The 24164-nt window shown below is 29.7% G+C and overlaps 1 protein-coding gene across 1 annotated transcript in view; it reads left to right on the forward strand.

Annotated features, from left to right (window-relative positions):
• The window catches only part of LOC111620118 (nesprin-1-like), a 307506-nt gene that overhangs the window by 276618 nt on the left and 6724 nt on the right, over positions 1-24164 (forward strand). Inside the window, exons 119-123 of the mRNA XM_023361978.1 lie at positions 5282-8608; positions 15439-18708; positions 18793-18945; positions 22252-22416; positions 23508-23735. Of these exons, the coding sequence (XP_023217746.1) occupies positions 5282-8608; positions 15439-18708; positions 18793-18945; positions 22252-22416; positions 23508-23735 (7143 nt within the window). The remainder of the gene's footprint in view (positions 1-5281; positions 8609-15438; positions 18709-18792; positions 18946-22251; positions 22417-23507; positions 23736-24164) is intronic.

Genomic DNA, 24164 nt, shown 5'->3' on the forward strand with positions numbered 1-24164 from the left:
CCCTCAAATGGCACACCGAAGATGCAGCCACTAGCCTTTTTCTCGGCCAAATTAACGGAGCCGCAACGAAAATGGTCGGTTTTCGATAGAGAGCTTTATGCCATATACGCATCAATAAGGCACTTCAAGCACATGCTCAAAGGCAGGGAGTTTACGGTCTTTAAAGACCATCGCCCACTGACGTATGCTTTTAGTCAGAAGCCTGAGAATTGCACCCCTAGGCAATTAAGGCACTTGGACCTTATAGGGCAATTCAGCACGGACATCCGCTACATCAAAGGCAGCGACAATACACTGGCGGACGTATTGTCGAGGATCGAAACTATCGAAGTGCCAAACGCAGTAGACTACACGAGCATCGCGCAAGCTCAGAGCAGCGACCCTGAATTAAAGCGACTACTTTCTTCAAATACGGCCTTACAGCTGAAGAAAATGCCTTTAACGGATGCAGGCCCCGATCTATTCTGTGACATATCCACGAACAAAATTCGCCCATATATCCCGATTAAATTCCGCAAGCAAGTTTTCGACGCCACACACAATCTGGCTCATCCCGGTATAAGAGCTACCACCAAATTAATAACTAGTCGTTTTGTTTGGCCTTCAATCAGAAAGGACTCTCGTATGTGGGCCAAAACCTGCATACCATGCCAACGAGCGAAAGTCCATAGGCACACGTGGAGCCCTGTCCAAAATCTTCAGGTCCCTGACGCCCGTTTCGAACACGTGCACATGGATATTGTAGGTCCCCTTCCGCCTTCGCAAGGTAACATATATTGCCTCACACTTATTGACAGGTTCACCCGTTGGGTGGAGGCTTTCCCGATTGCCGACTGTACGGCAGAGACTGTAGCAAAGGTTTTTTACGGTCAATGGGTCACGCGTTACGGTGTACCAAAGACGGTCACTACTGATCAGGGTAGACAATTCGAATCGCACCTGTTCCGAGCTTTGATCAAATTATTGGGCAGCAAGCACATACACACGACAGCCTTTCACCCAGCGGCCAACAGCCTGGTGGAGAATAGCCACTGCAGACTTAAATCGGCTTAAATCGGCTCTCAAGGCTTGCTTGACCGACTGCTGGACAGAGGTCTTACCATCAGTGCTGCTAGGGATGCGAACCGCCTTTTAAAGAAGACATCAAGGCAACAACCGCCGAACTCGTCTATGGGACAACCTTACGATTACCCGGCGAGTTCCTCGCCCCTACACCGACAGACTCAAACGCAGCAGTTTTCGTCCAGCATCTCAAAGAACAAATGCATCAACTGACACCAAATCCAACGAAATGTCACGGGACAAAGAAAATTTTCGTCCCCCAGGACCTACGGAGCTGCACCCACGTTTTCGTGTGGCACGACGCTGTACGGCCACCGGCCACCTCTGCAACCGCCATACGACGGACCATTTCCCGTACTGCAGCGTGCAGACAAATTTTTCAAAGTCAGCGTACGGCAAAAAGAGACAGTCATCTCCATAGACAGACTTAAACCAGCTTACTGTCTAGCGGAACATCTTTCATCAAGCGACAAACCACCAACAGACGACAAACAAGAGACAGACACGGGACAAGTTCCCCGTTCAACAGAAATACAAGATCTGAAACCATCGAGCACCACGCACTCGAAACAAGCAGAAGAAACCAAAACCACGACGTGCTCCGGAAGACGCGTCCGTTTCCCAGCACGTTTTCTCTAGTCTCACGATCGTTTACACTAGGAAGGGGGTACTGCGGCGGTCGGCAACACTGCGCCGACCACCGTCCCCAACCCGTGTGACGTCAGAGGTCGAGGTTCACACTCTTTGGGTCGACGTGCTCAGGTCCGGACGCTCATCCCGTTCTCTCCGACTTTTGTCTACAGGATCGGCGTTGTTCTAACCATCTGTACATAGATTTGTAATTATCAGTAAATAAACTAGTGAATACGACATTCGGATCCCTCTTTCAACCCTAGAATATATAACTCGACGCCACGACGATTCCGTTTGCGGATGCGATCGGATTGAGCGATCTGACTAACTTCAACTATTTAGAGGAACCATTAATGGTCCCCTCACTTCATTAATTTGAATTCAAGGGACAAATAATCGCAACTTCAAATTATCGAGTTTTGAATTGTCCGAGATTTACATATGTGGCATTTGACATATTATACAGAAATAAGTGATGTAATTTATTAAGCAAATGGAATACAGCTACATACACAGAAAGATATTTTTGTTAATTAATAATAATAATACAGGTAATCCTCGTTACCTGTATTATTATTACCTCATGATTCAAAACTGCAGTAAGAGGAGACAGAAGTTCCTCAAATCTTCGTGTCGCATAATCACTGTCTTCTCCTGGTCATCTCATTGATTGGAGTAGAGTTCATTAACTTTCTTTGTACAGTTCCATCATCACCAGTCACCTTTGTGTTCTTCCTGTAATGGCACCAAAAATAAAAGAGAGTTGCTATCTCAACCACAAGTCACTATATACCCTCTCCTGCTCCCCACTGGATTTATTGCCCCTCCAGGTAATATTGAGCAATGGAACATTCTAGAAGCTTATGTACGAAGGTTTTGTAACTGACAATTTAATTTTATATACAGAAATGATGAATGATTGTCACATTTCTGTATTTTATGAAATTAGAGAAAAAAGGGTAAGGCAACATCTGAAAATGTGTTACTGTAAAAGCAATGCCATATTGACCAGATTAGAGTTGTTCTTAGTCTATGTTGTTTTACAGTATGGAGGCACTTCAGTCTAAACAAGTGAGTTAATATACAGAATCTTCAGACAGAATTTTTGAAATTTGAAGTGAAAATTCAGACAGAATTTTCACTTCAAATTTCAAAGTAACTGTATTTTGAAGTAACCTAATTCCTTAACATGTAAATCTCTATATTGGTGGCTGGGATAAATAGTACATTTCAAACTATCTGAGTTCAAATTAATGAGAATTTCTTGTATTAGCTTTATTGATGTGAGAGATTTTAAAAAAAGCAGTAATTCTTCAACAATGTTATCTCAAAAAAAACTGAAAAAAGTGAAAAAAACATAAAATAGATAAAATCAGATTCATTTATTTAACATTAACAAATTATTTAATAATACTAGAGAATTAAGTCAAATATGTTTTTCATCAAATCTTACAGAACTTTTAACTGATGTCCATACAAATTTGTTATTAATCTGCTAAATTTTTGAAGTTTCATCAATATGTGATTGGTTTTGCAAACTTTCAAAAATGCTTTTAATATTGATAAGAATATGTAATCTGATCATCTGAGTAAATATGTTATGAAAAACACCAGTAACAGTTAATTGACAAAGGTTAAGAATTTCCTTATCATTTACTATTGTCATTAGAAGGGCTCCAAATTTATCATCTTCCTAACTACCAAGAAGTTTTAATAATTTACAGAATAACTAGCAATGTCAGTTTCAAACCATGATGTATAAGATTAGCATGAATGTTTTTGATGCCAATACCTTTTGGTGAATTGATTAATGAAATTGTTTGGGATCTCTGTTATGAAGTTTTATTAAAACTGTGTTAAAGAAGAAAAAGAGAAGGCTATAAACTATGTACTAGAAACAAAAATTAAATCATTGCTTGAAGGCCAAGCAGTGATTTAATATTTGATTATAGTACAATTAATAAATAATGGTGCTAGGAAATTATTAACTTTAATAATAAAAAATAGAAGAGACTTTGATAAAATCTCTTTCATTAATGTAGAAAAGAAAAGCATAATAAATAAAATAAATAAAAATAATTGATAAATATTTACTAATTTCTGAAGAAACAAATTATTCTCAACATACAATGAAGTAGCTACAGTTCAGAATTCTGTAGTATTTGTATAATGGTTACTGCTGTTCTTTATCAAGTCATGTAAACAACCTTGTAGGTATGTTGCTCTTGATAAATGAAGAAAAAAGAAATTTACCATTAAATTTTTGAAACTACCAACTACTTTTTGGCTTGGAATATTTGAAATCGCTAATTTTTTTCAGATATTCACAAAAAATAGAGGTAAAATTTAATTTATAACCTGAAAATTTGATCTTTGAAACAGAATGATTATTGGATACTGTTTATTAAGAAAGCAGCTATTTTTTTAGAATTTTCTATAATGTTCCTTCTCAGACAATGAGATCATCATTGCATGCACACAAAAAAACAACTTCATTGTCAAACTTCTAGGCTTACAGGAAAGGCAGTGCTGAATGTCCAATGTACACATTTTTATGATGAAAACGTCAGCTGTAACCTCTCTAATAACTGTTAGTGTCTAATGCTATATCACGTTACTTATCTTTTTCTGACAGCCAGCAAGCACTCTTGCACAGTTTGAATGACTCATTGTTTTAAGTACCATATGAAGAATGACAGCATAATTCAAATAATGCAATTTTCTCTCTATGTTCAAATGTGTCTTTCAGATATACATTTGGAATTTTATTTGTAATCATTTGGCATTTTTTACTTGAAGATGGGTTTGCACAAAAGCACTCTTTGTTTTCATATTATTCCATCAAAACATTGATATTAGTTATAATAAAATTTATTATTGTTAATACTTAAGGCTGTATTCCACTACCTTTTTCCAATTTTGTTATTTTAATAGTATTTAGCAGTTTTAAATGCCTAAAATTATAAATAATTGATGAGGAATAGTAAAATACATATATAAAGTAATTTGTAATATTAATGATGATAAACATATTTAAATCAGTGCTAAATTCTTGTATGAATTTGAAAAACTGAAGATTATTTGCAAATAATGAGTTAATCTTAATATTTTTAATATCAGGTAACTCATTATATACATTTATATTCTTTATAAACTTGTATTTATTAAAATTGTATAAAATTTTTTTCATAAATAATAATTTACATTGAATTTTTATATTCTTTTCATTAAATTAGGAAAAATTTTCAGGCAAGTAAATTGGAGGAATGGTGTCAAAATTCATTTTTTTATTTCAGAAGAATTGTTGAGTTTTTAATATAATCTTATCAGTACAAACTATCAATTATGTTATTTTTTGTATGTTCTTATTAATTCATATTTACATTATATTTATTATTATTATTTATTATTATACATTTGAGTTAAATATTTTAATAAAAATTTTATTTCTCTTTACTTATCTATTCAGTAGAATATTTTATTTTTGTGTGTTTATATTTGTATATTTTTTGTTTATATTTTGAATTATTTCTTAGTTAATATTTTGTTAAATATTTTTTTTTTATGAAACAACCATTCACAACAGGCCTTAAAAGATCAAATCAAGAGATACCAGCAACAAATTTCAGATCTTCAAGATCGCATTAAAAGACTTAATCAAACAAAAATACCCGATAAAGAATTGTATAAAATTCATATGGAATCATTACCGTCAACGACTCTGGCTATACCTCAACCTCCTAAAATTTATGTTCCTTCATCTAGTCGTGAGCCATCGCCAAGTATATTTCCGGGACAAAGATATCAAGAAGTAAGATATTCACCCATATCTCAAATTCAAGCTGAAGATTCTCCCCGCCTATCATATGCTGCTGTTGCTTCGGGAAGATTTAGTCCTTTAGTGTTTCGTTCACGTGAGGCCAGTCCTTTAGTAGAAAGCAAATTAATTAAAACTGTCACAAAGAAAGATGAAAAGAAAACTGAATATGATAGAAAAACGCCAGATATAACAATGCAAGTTAAAGTTTTAGATGATTCTTCCAGTCAGGCTAAAGAAGAAGCTACTAGTCAAGTTACTACATCAACAATTGAAACAATTTCATATTCTCACCAAGTTAAATCAAAAGTAATTAAAACTCAAATTATCAAACCTGAAAAACTTGTATTTGAATCTAAAGAAATAATTGAAAAAGATGAACCAATAACATCTCAAGTGCCTGAATCACCTAAGCGCACAGGAGCAAGAAAGAAACAGAGGAAGGTGCAAATAAGTAGCGAATCAGGAGACATTTCTTCATCAGCCTCATCAAGTCCAAAAGCAGATATTCAGTTTTCACCAATTTCTTCATCTGATCATGGTCAGTCTCCAACATGGGCTAGTGGTTTTCTTTCTAAACCATCTTATGCTGATATTGTATCGGGACGTGCAAGTCCCAGACCAGGCACTCCAAGTACTCCACCTACTCCACAACAACGAGAGCGCTTATTGGTAAGTTCTCCAACACCAGATGGTCATATGATGTCTTCTTATCAAAAGGAAATAATCAAAACTTCTGAAGGTGAAAGTACTGTTGAAAAACAAGAAATGTCAAAATTTTCTCATCAGACCTACACAACAGATTGTCCAGTTTACCCTTCCACCTCTATTCCTGTAGATACAAATGGAAAATTATTTTGTATTCAACCAGAACCTATCTTTCCTAAACAGCCAGAAACTACATCTAGCCAAATGATGCATTCTCAATCTCTTCCTACCGATACTACTCATTCTGCTTTTCATATTCCCGAAAAACTACAACCTTCAGAGGTATTTTCTTCTTCACAACCAACTCATGATATATCTTTGTCAACACAAATTGTTACAGAACCTTCAGATCAAATTCATTCATTTATTGTTAAAGAGACATCAGAATCTTCTCAGTCATCTTCAAGTTCTATGGAAACATTACGTAAAATAGGTGAAGAAAGGCAATTATCTCATAGTCAAACCACTCATACTCAAAAACAAATTAAAACTTATATTCCAACAGAATCACCCCGTTCTGCTTCACCCGATACCAGAAAATTAACTTATGCAGAAGTAGCGAGAATAGGAAGTCCACTTCCTGCTGTGATTGGATCTCCTACGTTAGATAGAAGAGGAAGGAGTCCTTCTCCATTTTTTTCTTTAAAAGTTGATCCTCAATTGCAGAAAAGAACACCTCCATCACCAATGGCTAGTTCTCCAAAGCAGCCAGATTTAAGTAAAAAAGAAACGACTTCAAAGGAATTTGAAGACAAAAATATACCTCCAGATGACGATGATCCTCAAAGAGCCCAGCAGTCTTTTTTAGAGGTGGCTTCTGATCACCGAACTCGTCCAAAATTGGATGAGAAAGACTGGTGGGAACAAGTTGAAGAAGAAGAAAAAGATGATCAAGAGAATCAGTCTTTTTTAGGACAAAGCACTGATAATACGAATCAAAAAAACGAGTATAGGCCTCTGTTCAACATGGAGGAGGGTGTAACTATGCACCAGTTGAACAGAGGCAGCGATAATAATAGTGTTACCATCAATTATCCTCCAAGATCTGACTGTGGGTTTGATACCTCAGGAACTATTTCACAGATCAATTTAAATAATAAATATGAAAAAACTACATCAAATGGAAACTACAGTTTAAATGAAAATAATCAAAACAATATCTCAAAAGACAGCAATATATATGATAGTGAATCAGTTACAGCAAATACAGAATTTAATGATGCAATAGGAAATAATATTCATCAAAATACGTTAGATAAATCAAATGTTAGTGTTCCTACTACAGAAAATTTTTGTGAAAAGAAATCTGAAAGTTACAAAGACATTAAACATCCTTTAGCTTCATCACACAGTACAGATGTTGAAAAATCTACAAAAAAGAATAAGAAGAAGAAGAAAAGAAAAAAGGCAAAATTGTTTCAAAGCAACAAAACAACAAATGATTCTCTTCATGTTTCACCAGAATCAATTCCTGTTGCTTCAACATCAAATGAAAAAGAGCATAAAGGTAGTTGTTTAGAAGTTGATCTTAAAATGCCAAAAGTTTGTACCAAAATTAAAAAATGTAAACAGAAAAAACTAAAGAAAATTCTTGCTTCACCGTTAACTAAGAGATCAATATTATTACAAAGCTCAGCAAATTTGTCTTTGACGAGTGCCATAGGAGATACGGTAATTCATATTTCTGAATATCGACCACATTCTGCTCTATTCTCTGACGGCTGTGCATCTCCATCCGGGACGTCGGATTCCGGTCTTTCTAGTTTAACTAAAGAAGGGTGTTTATCAATACCTCCATCTCCAGACTTATCAGAAAAAGAAAAAATTTCACATTTCATATCAAATATTAAACTTTCTGATTTGCCAAGATTTAATTTATTAGAAAAGCTTGTCATAAAGAGTGATTTATCAACTTCAAAATTGCCAATGCATGCCTATTTGGAAAATTATGAGCATAGTGACAGTCAGATAGAAACGGACGAAGATAATTTTCAAGAAAGCTCACCAATACAGTTACCTCTATCTGAAAATAAACATGATAAAATTGAAATTACAGATGAACAGGTGCATAATCTTCCATTAAATCGTCCAGAAAATCAGAATCCTAATATTAAAACTGATGATTTTAATATAAACCGAACAGAAGGAGTACAAGATATAGCTACATCCATTACTGATGAGGATTCTCATACAATAGTAACTCATCTGTTTCATTCTACAACTAATAATGATGAATTGTTTGAAAATGTAGTTGATAAAGAACAAATTTTACAAAATGTTTGCAAAGATGTTAGCGAATCATCAAAAAAATCCACTGATTCAGATAGTTCCAAAAATCAGAAGTTACAAAATGAAGAGAAAGAAATGAAAATGATATCTTCTTCCCAGGTTGGCACAAATTTTTATTGTGAAACGCATGATGAATAAACAATAATACTAATTGGAATCTAATCAATCATGAGAATATTATCCATTTTTGCTGATATGTACAACTAACAAGTTATTAGCATGCATTTTGTAATGTTTTTTTTACATTCATTCAAATGCATGATTTATTTAATATTTAATTTAAGCATGAAATTTTTAATATTAATAGATATGCATTTTTTTAAATATAAAATTGTTTTTTCTTTTAATAAATTGTGTTGCTTTATAATGCCAGAATGAAAGATACTTTGCAGGTTGCTTAATTATGCATCAGTTTTTTTTTTCTTTATATTATAACCATTTTTATTAGGCTGAATTAATCAACGTAACTTTAACAATGAATGAAAATTAAAGAATGCTGTTTTTCACCCAGTCAATGGAAATCTTCAAATGTGAACAGTTGCATGAATGAAGATGGCCTGTTAACTGGGTTGAAAATGTTAAGTGTTCTTTAAACTTCACTCACTGTTAAAAGTGCATTAATTAATTCAGTTAAATAACCACAGTGTCTAGTTCATCTTTAGCAATTTAGTTCATACATTGTTTTATTCATTTGGTGTAAAATATTACATCAATAATATAATTTTGAATTAAAACAGAGGCTTTTGGCTTTTCTAAAGAAATATATCTCTGATGCAATTAATTATTTGTTTTATTTCGATGTACTTTAAACTTAAACTGGACATATTTGAGATTAATTAAAATAATAATACATTTACTCTGAAACTTTTACATATAAAATTAATATAAAAAGAATAATTTTACATTATAATTTTTAGTTAATTTAGAGATATTTCTGTCAAAACAGCCTGAAATTCAAATTTATAAAAATTTAATATTGTTGTTATGACAAAAAAATAATAATAAATTATGGAGAAAAAATACTGATGCATAAAAAATAGAATTATATAATGTTTTGAATATAAAATTAGAGAAACTATTTGCTATTTAGATTGTGTGCAAACTTTTACTCTTGTTAAGAAAACGACTAATATTAATATTAAATATATTTATAGATTTTAATAAAGTAACTTTAATGTTTTTTATCAATATTATATTATTTTATATATAAAATTAATGACATTTTTTACACCCTAATTTTTAAAAGTGTTTTTATCTATCTTTCTACTTTTTGTATTTTTAAAATATCAAAGTTTATTCAGAAAGGCAACATAAAAATAAATACAAATAAATATATAATGATAAATAAAGTATAATTTTAAAATATCAACAATTTATTATAAACATTTTATTCTAAATCAAGGAGAACTTGAACAATGCATCGAACACATTTTTTAAAAGTAAGTTTCTTTTTAGAAATGCTTACTTTATAATTAAACGGAAATACTGGATCTGTTTGTTTGGTTAGGATAGTGTGTATATTTTCTACATCAACTTGATATCATGTCTTCAGTTTTACAATAGAAATTCTAAAGAATAATGCCAAATCTATGTAAAAATATGAACTATGTCAACTAGGGTGACCACCTTTTCTTAAATTTAACCAAGACTAAAACAGCAAGTTTTTGTTTTATGTTTATTGTTATTAAAGTGCATTTTTAAAGCCATTGCACTTAATGATAAACTGTACTGTACATTGCAAGGCTATTCATATAGGGGATTTTGAGATTTAACTCTTTCTACATAGAAAGAACTAAAATATAAAATAAAACTGAATGCATTTGTTTTTGCATGCATTCAATCCCTCCTTAGTCTTCTATATTTGTTACTCTGTTTACTATATCATATTAATAAAAATCCAGCAATGAGTTGCTTAACTTTCCTGGCAACATTTAAAACTGCATGTGGCACCATCTGTTATGATATTTTATTTTAAAAACTTTTTATATTTTTAATTATTATAAAATGGCAGAAAGCTTAATTTTGAAGATAGGGTTTTATAAAGAAACTATAAATGCTAATAGAAAAATTGTCGTTAAGGCTGATCCTGCTCAAGATATACACAGCCCATTTTATTTCCCCACCCCTTCAACCTCTACCACCAAAATTAAATAGTGTGAGAAGTCGGGCATGAATATATTATTCTACATCTTATCCGACAATGATTCGGTAAGAATCACTCACTTTGTCAGTGGATGGCCTTTAAACTTCAATTTAAGAATTTGGAGACAAGACAATCATAAAAGTGTTGTCTTCCATCAGGATTTCCAACACCAGTTAGGATTAGTTATACTTGTGTCCTAATTCACGATATTAAATTTCATTCATTCAGAAAGGAGGGCTCGATTTCTTTGAGTGGGGAGGTTATGGGCAAGTCGATAGGCATCCAATTTCAATTGAACTGACATTGAGATCATTAATAAACAAACAACAAAATTTAATAAGGATAACTAAAATAAAATACAAGGGTCTAGAGAATTTAAGAATCGTTTATCCCTAGTTATTCTAACCTTCGTGAGAGAGAGTTTACATAAAGTTTGACATAATACCTCTGAATATAATCATTAATCTTTCTTTGATGATTCGTATGAGAGGCGGAAGTAGGAAAGTCCAACCAACGTAGGAAATAGGGGAATAGGCACCAACAAAAGTTTTGGAGAACTGGCTGGAATGGCTAAATTCACTTTGAATCAGGCTCATAAAACCCTTAAATTCAGAAATTTTCTCCAATGAGATGTTTGGATTGTGGTCATCTGACAATGAGTTGAGTTAGTTAGTTTAGTCATCGGATGCAATAGTAATTTTCTCAGGAAGTAAACGGTTGGGAAAGGAAGCTTTATTTCCATGTTTTTTTTCCTCAAATGGTGGAAAAGTTCACAATTTAATGACAAAATATTACATTGAGTTTTAGATTTTAGAAAATAAATTATTCCAAGTCCAGAAATGTAAGGTCTTGAGAGTCATTTTTTGACTGATTGCCATACTTTCCCTCTGTTATACATAACAGAACCAGGAAATTAAAAATGAATAAACTACATTATAAAAAATGTACATTCTTTAAATCTTATTTTTTTAAAAACCTGTGCATGAATCTGGTGCATTGCAGTAATGATATTTTTCAGTGTACAGATCAAATTTTATAAGCTGTAAAGTACATTTTGAAATCAACTCTCTTGAAAAGAAATCAAATAATAGTATATTTTTCAGAAATTAAGAGATTTGACACTTGTTCATTTTCACTCATTTTACAATGATTTTAATTTTAAAAAATTAATGTAAATTGAATTAAAAAAAATAATAATAATAATTACATTTTTAAAAAAACTGTGAAGCACTAATTATTATTGTCTGTATAAAAATATTCATTATAGCTTTAATTTTTATAACTAACTTTTTTGCTATTTGTTAATTATTATTATTGTAATTTCATGGAATTTAAAAAAGAAAATAGATAAATAAATAAATAATAAACAAGCTTATTACTAGCATAAGTCCAGCTGAAAAACTGAGCTTAATATTTGCACCAATATGGAGTAGCATGCTCAAAATTTTTTATTTTTATTTTATTTGGCCATGGTTAAAAATTAGTGCAACCTGGAAATTTTATTGTAAAACCTGGAGCTTGGAGACAAAGTGTGAAAACCTGTACACTCAAACGATTGAACAAACCTACTGTTTAATTACAAAGTAAGCATAATTTTCAATCATATATCTCCTGCATTTATTTTTAGAAAATATTAATAAAATCCATTAAAAAAAAGGTTTGTTTAGTATCTTCTTTACGCAATCATAAACTATAGCCTGACATTAAATTAAGCAAAGACTGAATTATCAGATTATTTTATGGGCTTTAACTGTGTTATTAAGTAATCAAATTATGAAATTTGGCCTATAGATATGCTTCATAATTTGGTTATTATAGTTTTGCTCATATAACCTGCAGTCTTTAAAAGTCTTTAAAAGACCATTTAAAAGCGTGCCAAGATATACAATAGAGTGGGTTATACACCAATTTTAAATTGCAATTACAGATTTGTACCTATAGAGCAATAGCTACTCCAAGAGATGTGGAGTTTATATTCAGATGGGTTATGAAATAGTTTTATGAACATTTTTGGCTCTAAATAGGACAAAAATGTTCATTGTGTTCATTAAATTCTGTGCTGGTTTATGAAAACAAGGATTTTTTTTTATTAGGTATGATTTATGGTGACTTTGAACATAGCTGTTTTCCTAGTATTTCTGTGAATCTCTGTGTCAATAAAATATTATAATTAATTAATTAAATTGCTCACTCTATAAGAACTTTCTGGATCTGTTATTTGAACAAACTTTAAAATTTTTTCATGTTAACAGTTAAAAATGAAAGTTTTGATAGTGTAGATGATGATAATTAATAATTTCCAAATCTGGCATCTTGACCAAGAAAACTTGGAGTCTTCTTAATCAAGGTGTCAAAGTTGGGTTTTATTAATTATTATTATCTAGCAAAACATACTTTAAACAAAGATCAACTTGAAATTGTTTATTGAGGGCAAATGAACATATAAACAACACTGTATTCCCTTCACAAGTAGAAGTGAATAGATTTTTTGGCAACTTTATCATTCTCAAAACCCTGATGTATAAACAACTAAATATTTCATGTTTTATCATGTTGATTAACAAAGAAAAAATAATAATGATTTTAGAACCATTTTTTTAATGTGGAAAAATTGCCACAAATTTTATTCAGCAACCTATAATCTGTACCTTTGCAATTGGTAGGATTTTTAATATATAATCTGCAGACTATAGGCAGGAAATTACTTTCAAAATCTGATTGCACATTTTCAACTTCTGCCATTGCTAGCTTATATAACTTTGTTCCTAATAAAACAATTACTGTACAGTTAATTAATATAACACTGTAAAAATAAAATTTTGTCAAATCAAAAAGATGTTACATTTATACAAACATTTTGAAACCCAATATATTAGTAATAAGAGATGCGCCTCCCTCTATTGACAAATTATTTAGAAATTAATTTAAAATAATTGCAGAAAAGTAGCCTGATTTAATCCAGTTACATTTATTGAAAAATATACTGATGTTATAACATGGTGTCTAATAGCATTATTGTGAGACTAATCGGGGGATGTTTACGAGGATGGCCCTCTCCTACCACTTACTCGACTCAAGACCTTGAGGTCCGGTCTCGCTTGTCTAAAGGATGGGTTAAAAAGGGTTTAGGAGAAAGGATCGTTAGATTCTTTCACCTGTCAGGATCTGACACCAATCTATCAATTTATCGCGGATAGATACGTGGAAGGAAGGGAAATTATCACGAGCGATCTCGTCGAGGACTTCGGGTTTAGTATGGAGTGGAAAATTGTCGAAAGAAACGCACACCAATCCAAGTTCGTTAACAAAATACCCGTTTATTCTGGTTATTCCGTACATTTATACATACTTAATTATTTAAGGGGTCGAAGGTACAGATCCCTTGCTGCGGGAATTTCAATCCGTATAGTTCATTTGTCGCGACCCTAACCGCGAGTTTGGAATATTCGAGAGAGAGCTTACATATCATCGCGAGTAGCATAAATACCTCGAGTTGTAGAAGTTGAAGGGTTCAGGACGATCTCGGAGTCCGAATCCTGGGCTCGTAACTATAGTTCGAGTTCAAGTCGTAATCAAAGTCTTTAGAAGACGGTGGCGACGAGAGGCAGGCGATTCACGGGCACACTCACAGTTCAGGAAAACTTGTCCCCCCCTCGGTGGTTTCACAGTTTCTTTTATATGGGGGGATATCTTCTCGAGATCTCTCCCTGTACGTCATAGGTGATGATCTTCTTTGACCAATGGTGGGTGAAGTGACTAAATATGACACAACAGTTAACTCATCTTCTACAGGGAAGTATTGTGGTGGGAAAGGAGTTTTTATGAGCGATTTTTATGAGAAAATTTGTCGGTTGTTTTTTCCTTTTTGAGTTAACCCTAACTTTAAAAAAAATCGTTTTGGTTTGAAATGAATAGAAATTATTCGATTCTCAGCCTTTTTAAATCCTGGGCCTCACATTATGAAGTGCTTGAAATTTTTTAAACTGAAAACATCAGAAGCATTTATCATTATAAGAAGAAATCAAAATAAAGAACTTGCAACTTTCATAATTTAAAATAGTAGATTAAATTAGAAATAGTGATATATATATAATCACTATTTCTAATTTATATATCATATAATGTATAATATATATCAGGTGTCATGTCAGTAACCAAAGGTTACCTTGTGGATCATCTACATGTATTATAAAAAATAATTACTAAATGTACTATTTACAGTTTTGTTTCTAATTAGAATTTTAACATTCTAGATAATTAAAAAGTATGTCATGTATAGTCGTTTTCCTAATAATTATTTATGCTTATTATAATATTTATTAATGAATGTCTAATTTAAATTTTTTTATTTATTGATTGTGATTTTATAATCAATTTATGCATATAGATTTGCATGTTTTACTTAATAGAATTTTATATGAATGAAATATTAGAATAGCTATATTTTTTGTAATAATATTGTCATCTTAATGCTATGAATATATTTATTTTGTATTATTTTTTTTTAGTGAAAATTTACTGTTTAAAGAGCTTTGCATTAAATATTAGCAACTTAAATTTAATGCTTGATATGTAAATATAGAATTTAATTTAAGATAACTTATATATTTATAGAAAATAATATTAAAATCTTTAAACATGTTTCAAGTAGATAATTTAAAATTATACAAATTCACAATATTTAGTACTAAGGTGACAATATAAAGAATTGCTTTTGTAAAAATGAAAACTAATAATTTTATCAAAAATATTTTTTAATTAAAATTTATATATTTTCTTTCCTTAGATAACATCCAGTCAAGAAATCCAAGACATTCCTGCAGAGGTAGAATTAGAAAGTAGTCCATTGAGTCAAATAACTGATTATCAGGTTGGAGAAGAATCCACTCAGGTGTCTCGTACAGTGACATCACAAAAAGTTATTCGTACGGTTTTAGAGAGGACTACCTGTACTGAGTTTGCTGGACAAACATCACAGGTGATCCAGATTGAAGACAACAGTAAGCCAACTGTTGTGCTTTCTTCTTCACAAACTGGTAAATTTGAGAAACAGTTATCTGGTGTTTCACAAAAGAGCATAACATTATCTAATTCACAGTTTGATAATGAGCAAATAAGAACAGTTGCACAAAATGTTGTCTCACAAATAATTCAGAAATCACAGCAGATAATAAATAACAATGAAAATATTCCTGCAAATACTGCTTTTGTACAGCAAGTTAGTCATAAAACATCAGAAGCTGGGATGATTAGTAAGCAACAGCATTCGGTTAAAAGAACAACTTTTTCCTCTCATACTGAAAATGTAGCAGATTACCATTCTGCTTACTGTGAGCAAAAATCTTTTACTGCAGTAAATAATGTAACAGTTCTAAAATCAACAGGAAATATAGCAACCTTTTACTCATCAAATGAAGGTGTCTTGGATTCATCTTCATTATATGGAGAAACAGAATTAGAACCTTGTGATGATAACCAATTACAAACATGTGAAATTCAGGAAATTATTGACTACGATGATGACGAAGAAGATGAAGAAATAAAAAGGCTCACTGGTGAGTGTGATTATACAGTTTTTGAAGAAGTTGAAAAGTTAGATGATGATAAAGATTCTAAGCCCACTTATTTCGTTGAAGAAGATAAAAATATTTTTATGCCTTTAGTAGATAATGAAAAACTTGAATCTACATTTGAACAGTCTGTGCCAGAAACAATGAAAACTGAACTAGTTGAAAGAACAAAATATTTAGATGATGATGAAGTTATTACTTATGTAAATTTGAATGATAATATAATAAATTCAGAAAACAAGGAATTCTCTGAAGACATTTCTAATAAAAATGATTTGAGTGAAGTAGAAATAATTGAAGAGTCTCATAAAATTGATGCTAGTAATGTTGAGCATTTTGTTCAAATTTCTGAAAAATCAGAATTGCATAAGGATGAATTTAAGTCAGTTAAAGTTAATGTTTCCCAGAAAGATAGTGAAATAACTGAAGATATTTCACAAGATAAAAATATTGAATTAAATAAATCTGTTACCAGTAAAGATAAAACTGAAGAAATTTTAGATTATAATTGTAATGTTCCTCTATCAGATGATAAAAATAAGTTGGAAAAGAATAGAGAACCTAATTCAGTTATTGAAGATGACAATAATAATAATAATGAAAGTTTGATACTAAAATATGATCAATCTGTTGAAAATTTAATGGTCCTTGGCAGGAGTATTTATGCAAATGATTTGATTAGAGAAGATTCGGTTATTTCAGTAGATAAAGATACAGAGAAATTGAAAGAAGAAACAGTTGAAGTAACATTTCAAGATGAAGAATTACATACTGTTGACAAATCAAAACTGCAGAAATTAAATGAGGATTCTATTCAGTTCAGAGACGAAAATCAAAATATAAATCTGTACCTTGAAAAAGACGTAGACACCAGAACTAAACTAGAAATAATTCCAAATCAAATGGAAGAACTTGAAGTAAATAAAAATGAGTATAAAATGTATACTTCAACAGAATTAGAAAGTGAAAAACATGTACTAATTTCTCAAGATAATGAAAAAATAGAGGAAGTGATGATATTACAACATGATGACGATGAACTGAAACATAAAGTTGAAATGCCAAAACAGTTAGACAATCAACAAATAGTATACTCAAATTTAAATGACAAAAATGGTAATATAGAATTTATTCAAAAAATGGAGAAAGCTGAACAATTAGAGCAATATGGAAATGTAGAAGAATCAAAGCAACTGTTAGATAATATAGGTAAATTGAATAACACAGATACATCAACAGTAGAAATTGAAGAATGTACTCAAACAGAAAATATTTCTGAAGATACAATATATATATCAGAATATAAATATGATGAATCACATCTAAGAACACAAGAAATTTATGAAGAATCTAAAGAGATAACTCCACAACATGAGATTGACACCATACAATATTTTGAAAAAGAACAAAAATCAGACCAGGAAAAATTTGATAAAACAGTAAATGATTCAAAATTTCCTGAAGTGTTAAAAGAAATATCAGAACAGGAAAATGTTCAGTTATTAGAAAGTCCACAAATGGAAGAAGAAAAGAATTTCCTTAGAGAAGAGCAATACGTACTTCCAATTTCGGAATATACAACGGAAAAAGATAAAGTCTTATCGGAATTTATAAAAAGTAAAAGTTCTTCACAAATTTCAGAAGACATTAGTGACGAAATTAAAGATAAATTTGAAACTCATACTTTATCTGAAGTAGATTCTGAAAAACAAGTAAATATAAAAGTAGAAATGAAAAGTATAGAATTACTACCTGAATGGAAAAAAGAACAAGATCATATCCAAAAATCTTTTGAAGTTATTGCAAAAACATCTCAGTTTGAAGAAAAAAGATCAAAATTACAAGTTCCATCAAATGATGAATGTCATAGAACACAAGTTACTTCATCAGAAATTGGGGAAAGTAATCAGAAAATAACACAAGATAAAGATAAAATAAATCAAATATCAATTTTGGATATCACAGAAAACTTGAAAAAGGATGATGATCATGATCATGATAATAAAAGTAAAGAAGAGTTACTTGAAATATCAGAATATAGCAAAAAGAGTGTACAAGAATTACAAATACCAACAGACACAGAAAATAAAGAGATGCAATCATCAGAAAATGAAGTTTGTGATTTGATAGAGGATAATGATGATGTAATTAAAGAAGCATTACTTGAAATATCAAAATATAGTGAAGAGAGTGTACAAGAACTGCAAATACCAACGTATGTTGAAAATAAAGAGATGCGATCTTCAGAAAAGTCGGAAAATGAATGTAGAGAAATTTATACGCAAGAAAAAATGAAAGAATTTTCTGATGAATTTACTACTATTGAGCAGGAGTTTGAAAATGTGGCAACAGAACATGTGAACTTAAACTTTAATCTAATTTCAAGAATAGATTCAGAGCTGCAAGTTGTAGAAAAGAAGCTCCAAAATGTTATGAAAAGTATTAATGAGCATGTAACTACTGAAAACATAATATCAGAAATAAAAGTAAGCTATTTTTATACATACGAAAACAGATATAGTTCTTTTATTAAAATATGAATTGAACTTACATTTATTTTATTTTTGTAGCAATTAATGAAGGACGTCGAACAATTAGAAAGTAGTGTGAAAAATCTTCGGGAAGAAACTTTGGATGAACAGTTATATGATATATTAAATGAAGTACAAAATAAAATTGAGGCTATGAAAATGGATCTGTTAGCCAGAGAAGATGCTGCAAAAGTAATTTTATTATATTAAATTTTTTTAAATATTTAGACTTGAATTATAATTATAGATGCTGATATTAAGAAAACCTAAAATTTATAAAGTTTATAATATTTTAATTCAAATTTAAACACAAAAAAATGATGAATTTATCATCTTTTATACAATCATATCATTGATAAGACTCTAAACATATGTTCTCTTGACTGAAGAGAGAAGTGACTTGAAAATATTTTTTAATTAAAAAAATAAGTAGATTTCAAATAGAACTTTATTTGAACTTAAAGAGAAATTTAATTTGAAATTTTCTTTCAAATCAATTATTACATACTGTATATATAAAATAAAATTTATAACTAATGGAAAAATGCAATTATGAATACCAATACACTCCAAAGAACCTTAACAATTGCATTAAACATATTAATTTCTAACATTTCTGGCCATGTAGTAAAGTATGGCCAAAAACGTTAGAAATTAAAGTGGAAAATAAGATGAAATATATTATTTTCTAAATTAATATACTTCAGATTGGAGGAAAATAGTTTTGAAGTTAACTCAACTTAAAAAATAATCCAAAAGATATGATTTAATGCACAAAATTATTTTTAATAAACTGAACACACTAAAAATTTTAACCAGTTTCTTTGTTAAAAATTAGAGAGTATTTAAAAGTCTAGAAAACTTTATAATGTGGGGTAAATGGATATTTAAACGGTAAATAAACAAAAAGAATACCAAAATACACTAACAAGGAGAGCCTACGGCTTTGGGGTAACGGATTTTGATGATCTTTGGTTTAGAGGGTAGTACACCATGTGAGTGTACTACCTGTAAAATACTAAAGTGCAATACTCAAATATAATCAACAAAATCGAACTTAAAGTTTTTTAGCACTTTATATATAAATTATACGTACTTTTATTCGAGCGTGCTGTGGCAGAGTGGTAACGAGTCCGATTCATAAGCTTGAGTTCTCGGGTTCGATTCTCGCGTATAATTTTTTTTTAATTCATAAATACTTATAATGTATTTATTTATTTACTCATTCATCGAATAACTCCAGCTAAGAGATCCACTCCTTTGCGATAAACCAATCTACTTATTACTATTATTGTTACTGAAAATACATTCAAAGAAACTAATAAATGTGTATGTAGATAATAAAACAAAAATACAATAAGATCTTAAATAAATAATCATAAAAATAAACTAAATGTACTTATTTATTTTTTAAATAAATCAAAAATTAACCTTTTAAAATCATTTTTAGATTAATACATAAAGTAATCATCAATAATTAATTTATATAAACTTCTTAAATATTAATATATGATATGTCTTTTTGGGAATGACTCATACATGAGTGTGTTAAATTTTCTATTATTTTTTCAGAATTCAATTACAGAAAAAAATGAAAATGTTTTAAAACTTCAATATAAAAAAATACTTATTTAAAATATTAATTTTTAAATGAATTTTTATTTCTAAGTGTGACTAAACATTTGCTAAAATATGTTAAAGTTGATACTCTACAATAAAAATGACTATTTCATTTAATATTTCTTATTAAAATTAAATAATTTTATTGGAATTTCTTTTAGAGAAATCATATATAAATACTATAAATATGTGGGGGGACCCAAAAAAACCGGATTTTTTGTACAAAAACTTTGAAGAAATTTTGTAAAAAAGTTAATAGTCACCTTCAAAGTACTCTCCATTAGATGCGATGCACTTGTGAAGTCTTTTTCCCCACTGTTTGANATCAAGTTTATTAATTATTCCCCCATTTTTTCTTTTTACTTGCTTTATTGCTCAAATAAGAAGAAAGTACAATTGAAAAAGTAAAACATAATTAAAGAGCATGTAGTAAAATATAAATCACTAGTAAGGATGAATAAACAAATTTATGATAATATATGATACATTGTTATATAAAATAATAATGGGAAGGAAAAAAATACTATAAATGCACATACTGAATACAACACTAAATAGTAATGTTTGCTATTTAGTGCAACACTGTTATTTACAGTGCAGGGTGAATATAGTTGTTTATCGTGGCAATATGACAAGATTGAGTAAATGTCAGATAATTGAGATTTTATTGTAAAAGTAAAAATTTATTACATATAAGATTTAAAAGTTGCAGTGTATTTTATTGAAATCAACTATTTTAACTCATTTTGTAGTCATAAATTCATCAAAGTTATTACCCTTTTACTATTTTGAATTTCTGTTCAATTTTGTTTTCCCCTTATAAAACTATGAGTATTTTACAGGTAGTACACTCACATGGTGTACTACTTATACACCAAAGATTGTCAAAATCCGTTACCCCAAAGCCGTAGGCTCTCCTTGTAAGTCTGGTATAGAATGTGTTCAATGATATGTTACAGAGGGTTACAAATTTCAACACAGCAAATTTCATCACTGTCTAATACTGTAACTCTTATGAACTAATTATAGATTACTAACTAGAAGATAGAAAGAAGGAATTATAGTATATATAAAATAAAAAATTATGGGAATATCATACATAAATATCAATGAGAATGAATATATATATATATATATATATATATGAGGTTTTATCCTTAGATCTTTTCATATACATGGCTTGGGTTAATAGGTCCGTTATCCTTTGTGTTCACTTTGTATTTTGTTTCTCAAAGGTCTTGTGTTGATGTGCTTCCAATGAAAACAATGAAACTGGATTTTAAACTTTGACTAATTCTGTTTCACACACATGAAACCTCTCTTCCACACACGAGAAATGTTGCCAAATCCTTTCCTTGCTATCTGCCAGAACCAGTTTCTCTCCTTTCTACTCCTGACTATTCTCTCAGGTTACCCTCTTTCACACATTTGGCAAAGAAAAACACCAAAGATATAGAACACAGAAAAGTATAAATTATAAAAAGTAAATAGAAAAATTTTAACTTGTAATAACACATTTCCACAATAAAATGGAAGAACATTCAAAAAATATTTAGATTATTAAAGTAATTTTTTGCATTGATTAAATCAATATTTTTGGATTTTATGAAGGAGAATGATTTTAAAGCTTGGTTTATCATCTTTTACAAATAAGTTAATTTTAATAGTTTTGTGTCTTGAGATCGGAGACTGTCAGTGGAGGTGGTGATGGAAAGGACATATTCCCTAAGATGAGGAAAGATAAAGGTCTGCAGACTATGAGAGTAGTCACTGATCTTAGGGGCATAACACTAATAGAAGATAACATTGTATGTTAATTTTATGAATAGTATTAAATTTGCTAATAAACTGACATTATGCCCTTTTAATATTCTTTAGGGTCAATTGAAAGTTGCCGAAGAAATCAGACAGAAAGCTACGCATTGTATTACTTTTCTTAAGACATCGTATTCGTGGATAACAAGTGTTTATTCAAATTTAACATCATGCACTGTAGAATTTGTAACAAAACAAAAACAAGAAGAAAAATTGAAAGAAATGAAGGTAAACTATTTATAAAATAAAAAAAATATTACAAATATTTTTGTTGATATTGTTAATAATAATAATTGTAATTGTAGAATTGTTTGAATTATTTTTTTAAAATGTATTAACCAAAAATGCAGTAATCATAGAATAATATTAAAATAAATAAAGCTTTTCGTTAAAAAAAATTTTAATTAAAGTTAACTTTTTATTCATTACTATCATTTTCATCTTTGCCAAAATAACTTATTCAGTTTACAAAACAATAATAATCAATAAAATAAAACTAAACTATAGAATAAGTTGCCAATCTAATCTCAGTTCTAACCAGAATTTCTTACCAAAAACATTCCTTAGATGAAAATAAGTTTGCTATTTAGTTAATAAGATACAACTCCTAGCTGTTATTTGGAATTTTGTTTGCTTTGAGAAGTTTCATTAAATAAGTAAAAACTTGAAGATAACTGTGGCAGTAAGGATTTTCATCAAATTGAAAATACTTGCAGAATGGAATAGCATCAGAAATGGCTGCTCCAAGTAAAATTGGATTAATTTGTTGTACTGTAGAGATGAAGTTTGTATCAAAATGTATCATAAACAATTAAAAAATTCATAAGCTAGGGAAATATATATTTTCAAATTTAGGAAATAATATTACTCTTACATTGTTTCTACCTCATTCATATCCCATTTTGGACAGGTTTTGCTGTAATAGAAAGAAATTTAACATATTCACAAAGCCATAAACTAATTTGAATTTTTTTCTTTTCTTATTTATTTAATTTATTTTTATATTTATTTATTTTTTAAACTTATTCCTAATTTATTTTTAATGTTGCATTTTAGTTGTCTCTCTTTTATAATAATAAAAAAATTATTTTAATTAAAATGTAACAATAACATTTTTGGTTTTAAGTTCATTACTATTTATAATTTCATTAAAAATACTTATTTATTTAATTTAATATTGTTTATGATTTTATGTGTAAACTATAAAAGAACATTAAAATAAGTTTTCCTAATAAATTTCATGTGGAATTAGATTCCTTTATTTACTATCTTATGACATTTAAAATGTTTTTGACTGACTTATTTTATCTTTTCATCAGATTTTGAAATCACAGTTATTAGAACGAAAAGCACAGATAGAAGAAATAGCAGCATTTTGTCCCAAACTTGAAAAATATGAAGATACAGTCTCTTTGGCACAGGATATGAAAGAACAAATAAAAATGATTGAAGATGTTTTAGGAATGGAAAACAATTTAATAGTTAATAAAATAGAAAAGTTAGAAGATTTAATCTCTAAATTTGACGAACAAAAACCAGTTGTTACGGTAAGCTATATTAAAGCTTCTCATATTTCTTAATAATATAGTTATTTATTATAATTCTTATACTAATTTTTATTTTTCTTCTTTTCAAATAAATCACTTAAAATTTCTTTGTTACATCATATACATTAGGAAATATTATATGGAAGCATTCCAGATTTATACCTGTCACAACTTAAACAATGATAACAGATAGGCAGGTTGTAATTAATTAGATAATTAATGAAAAATTATTTATTTGTAAATATAATTTGAAATTACATAAATAAAAAGCTTTAAACTTATATAAAAATGTATCCAAAACATAGAATTAAAATGATTATAATGTTAGTTTAAACAGATTTTTATGTTGTTTTATTCCCGAAAAACCTCTTTCTTAGGCCCAAAATTATTAATTTGTTAAATTTTGTTGAATTTGACATTTTATTTTGT

This window comes from Centruroides sculpturatus, unplaced genomic scaffold (genome assembly GCF_000671375.1).
Source record: "Centruroides sculpturatus isolate CEXI.00-Female unplaced genomic scaffold, Cexi_2.0 scaffold109, whole genome shotgun sequence".
Classification (NCBI taxonomy): domain Eukaryota; kingdom Metazoa; phylum Arthropoda; class Arachnida; order Scorpiones; family Buthidae; genus Centruroides; species Centruroides sculpturatus.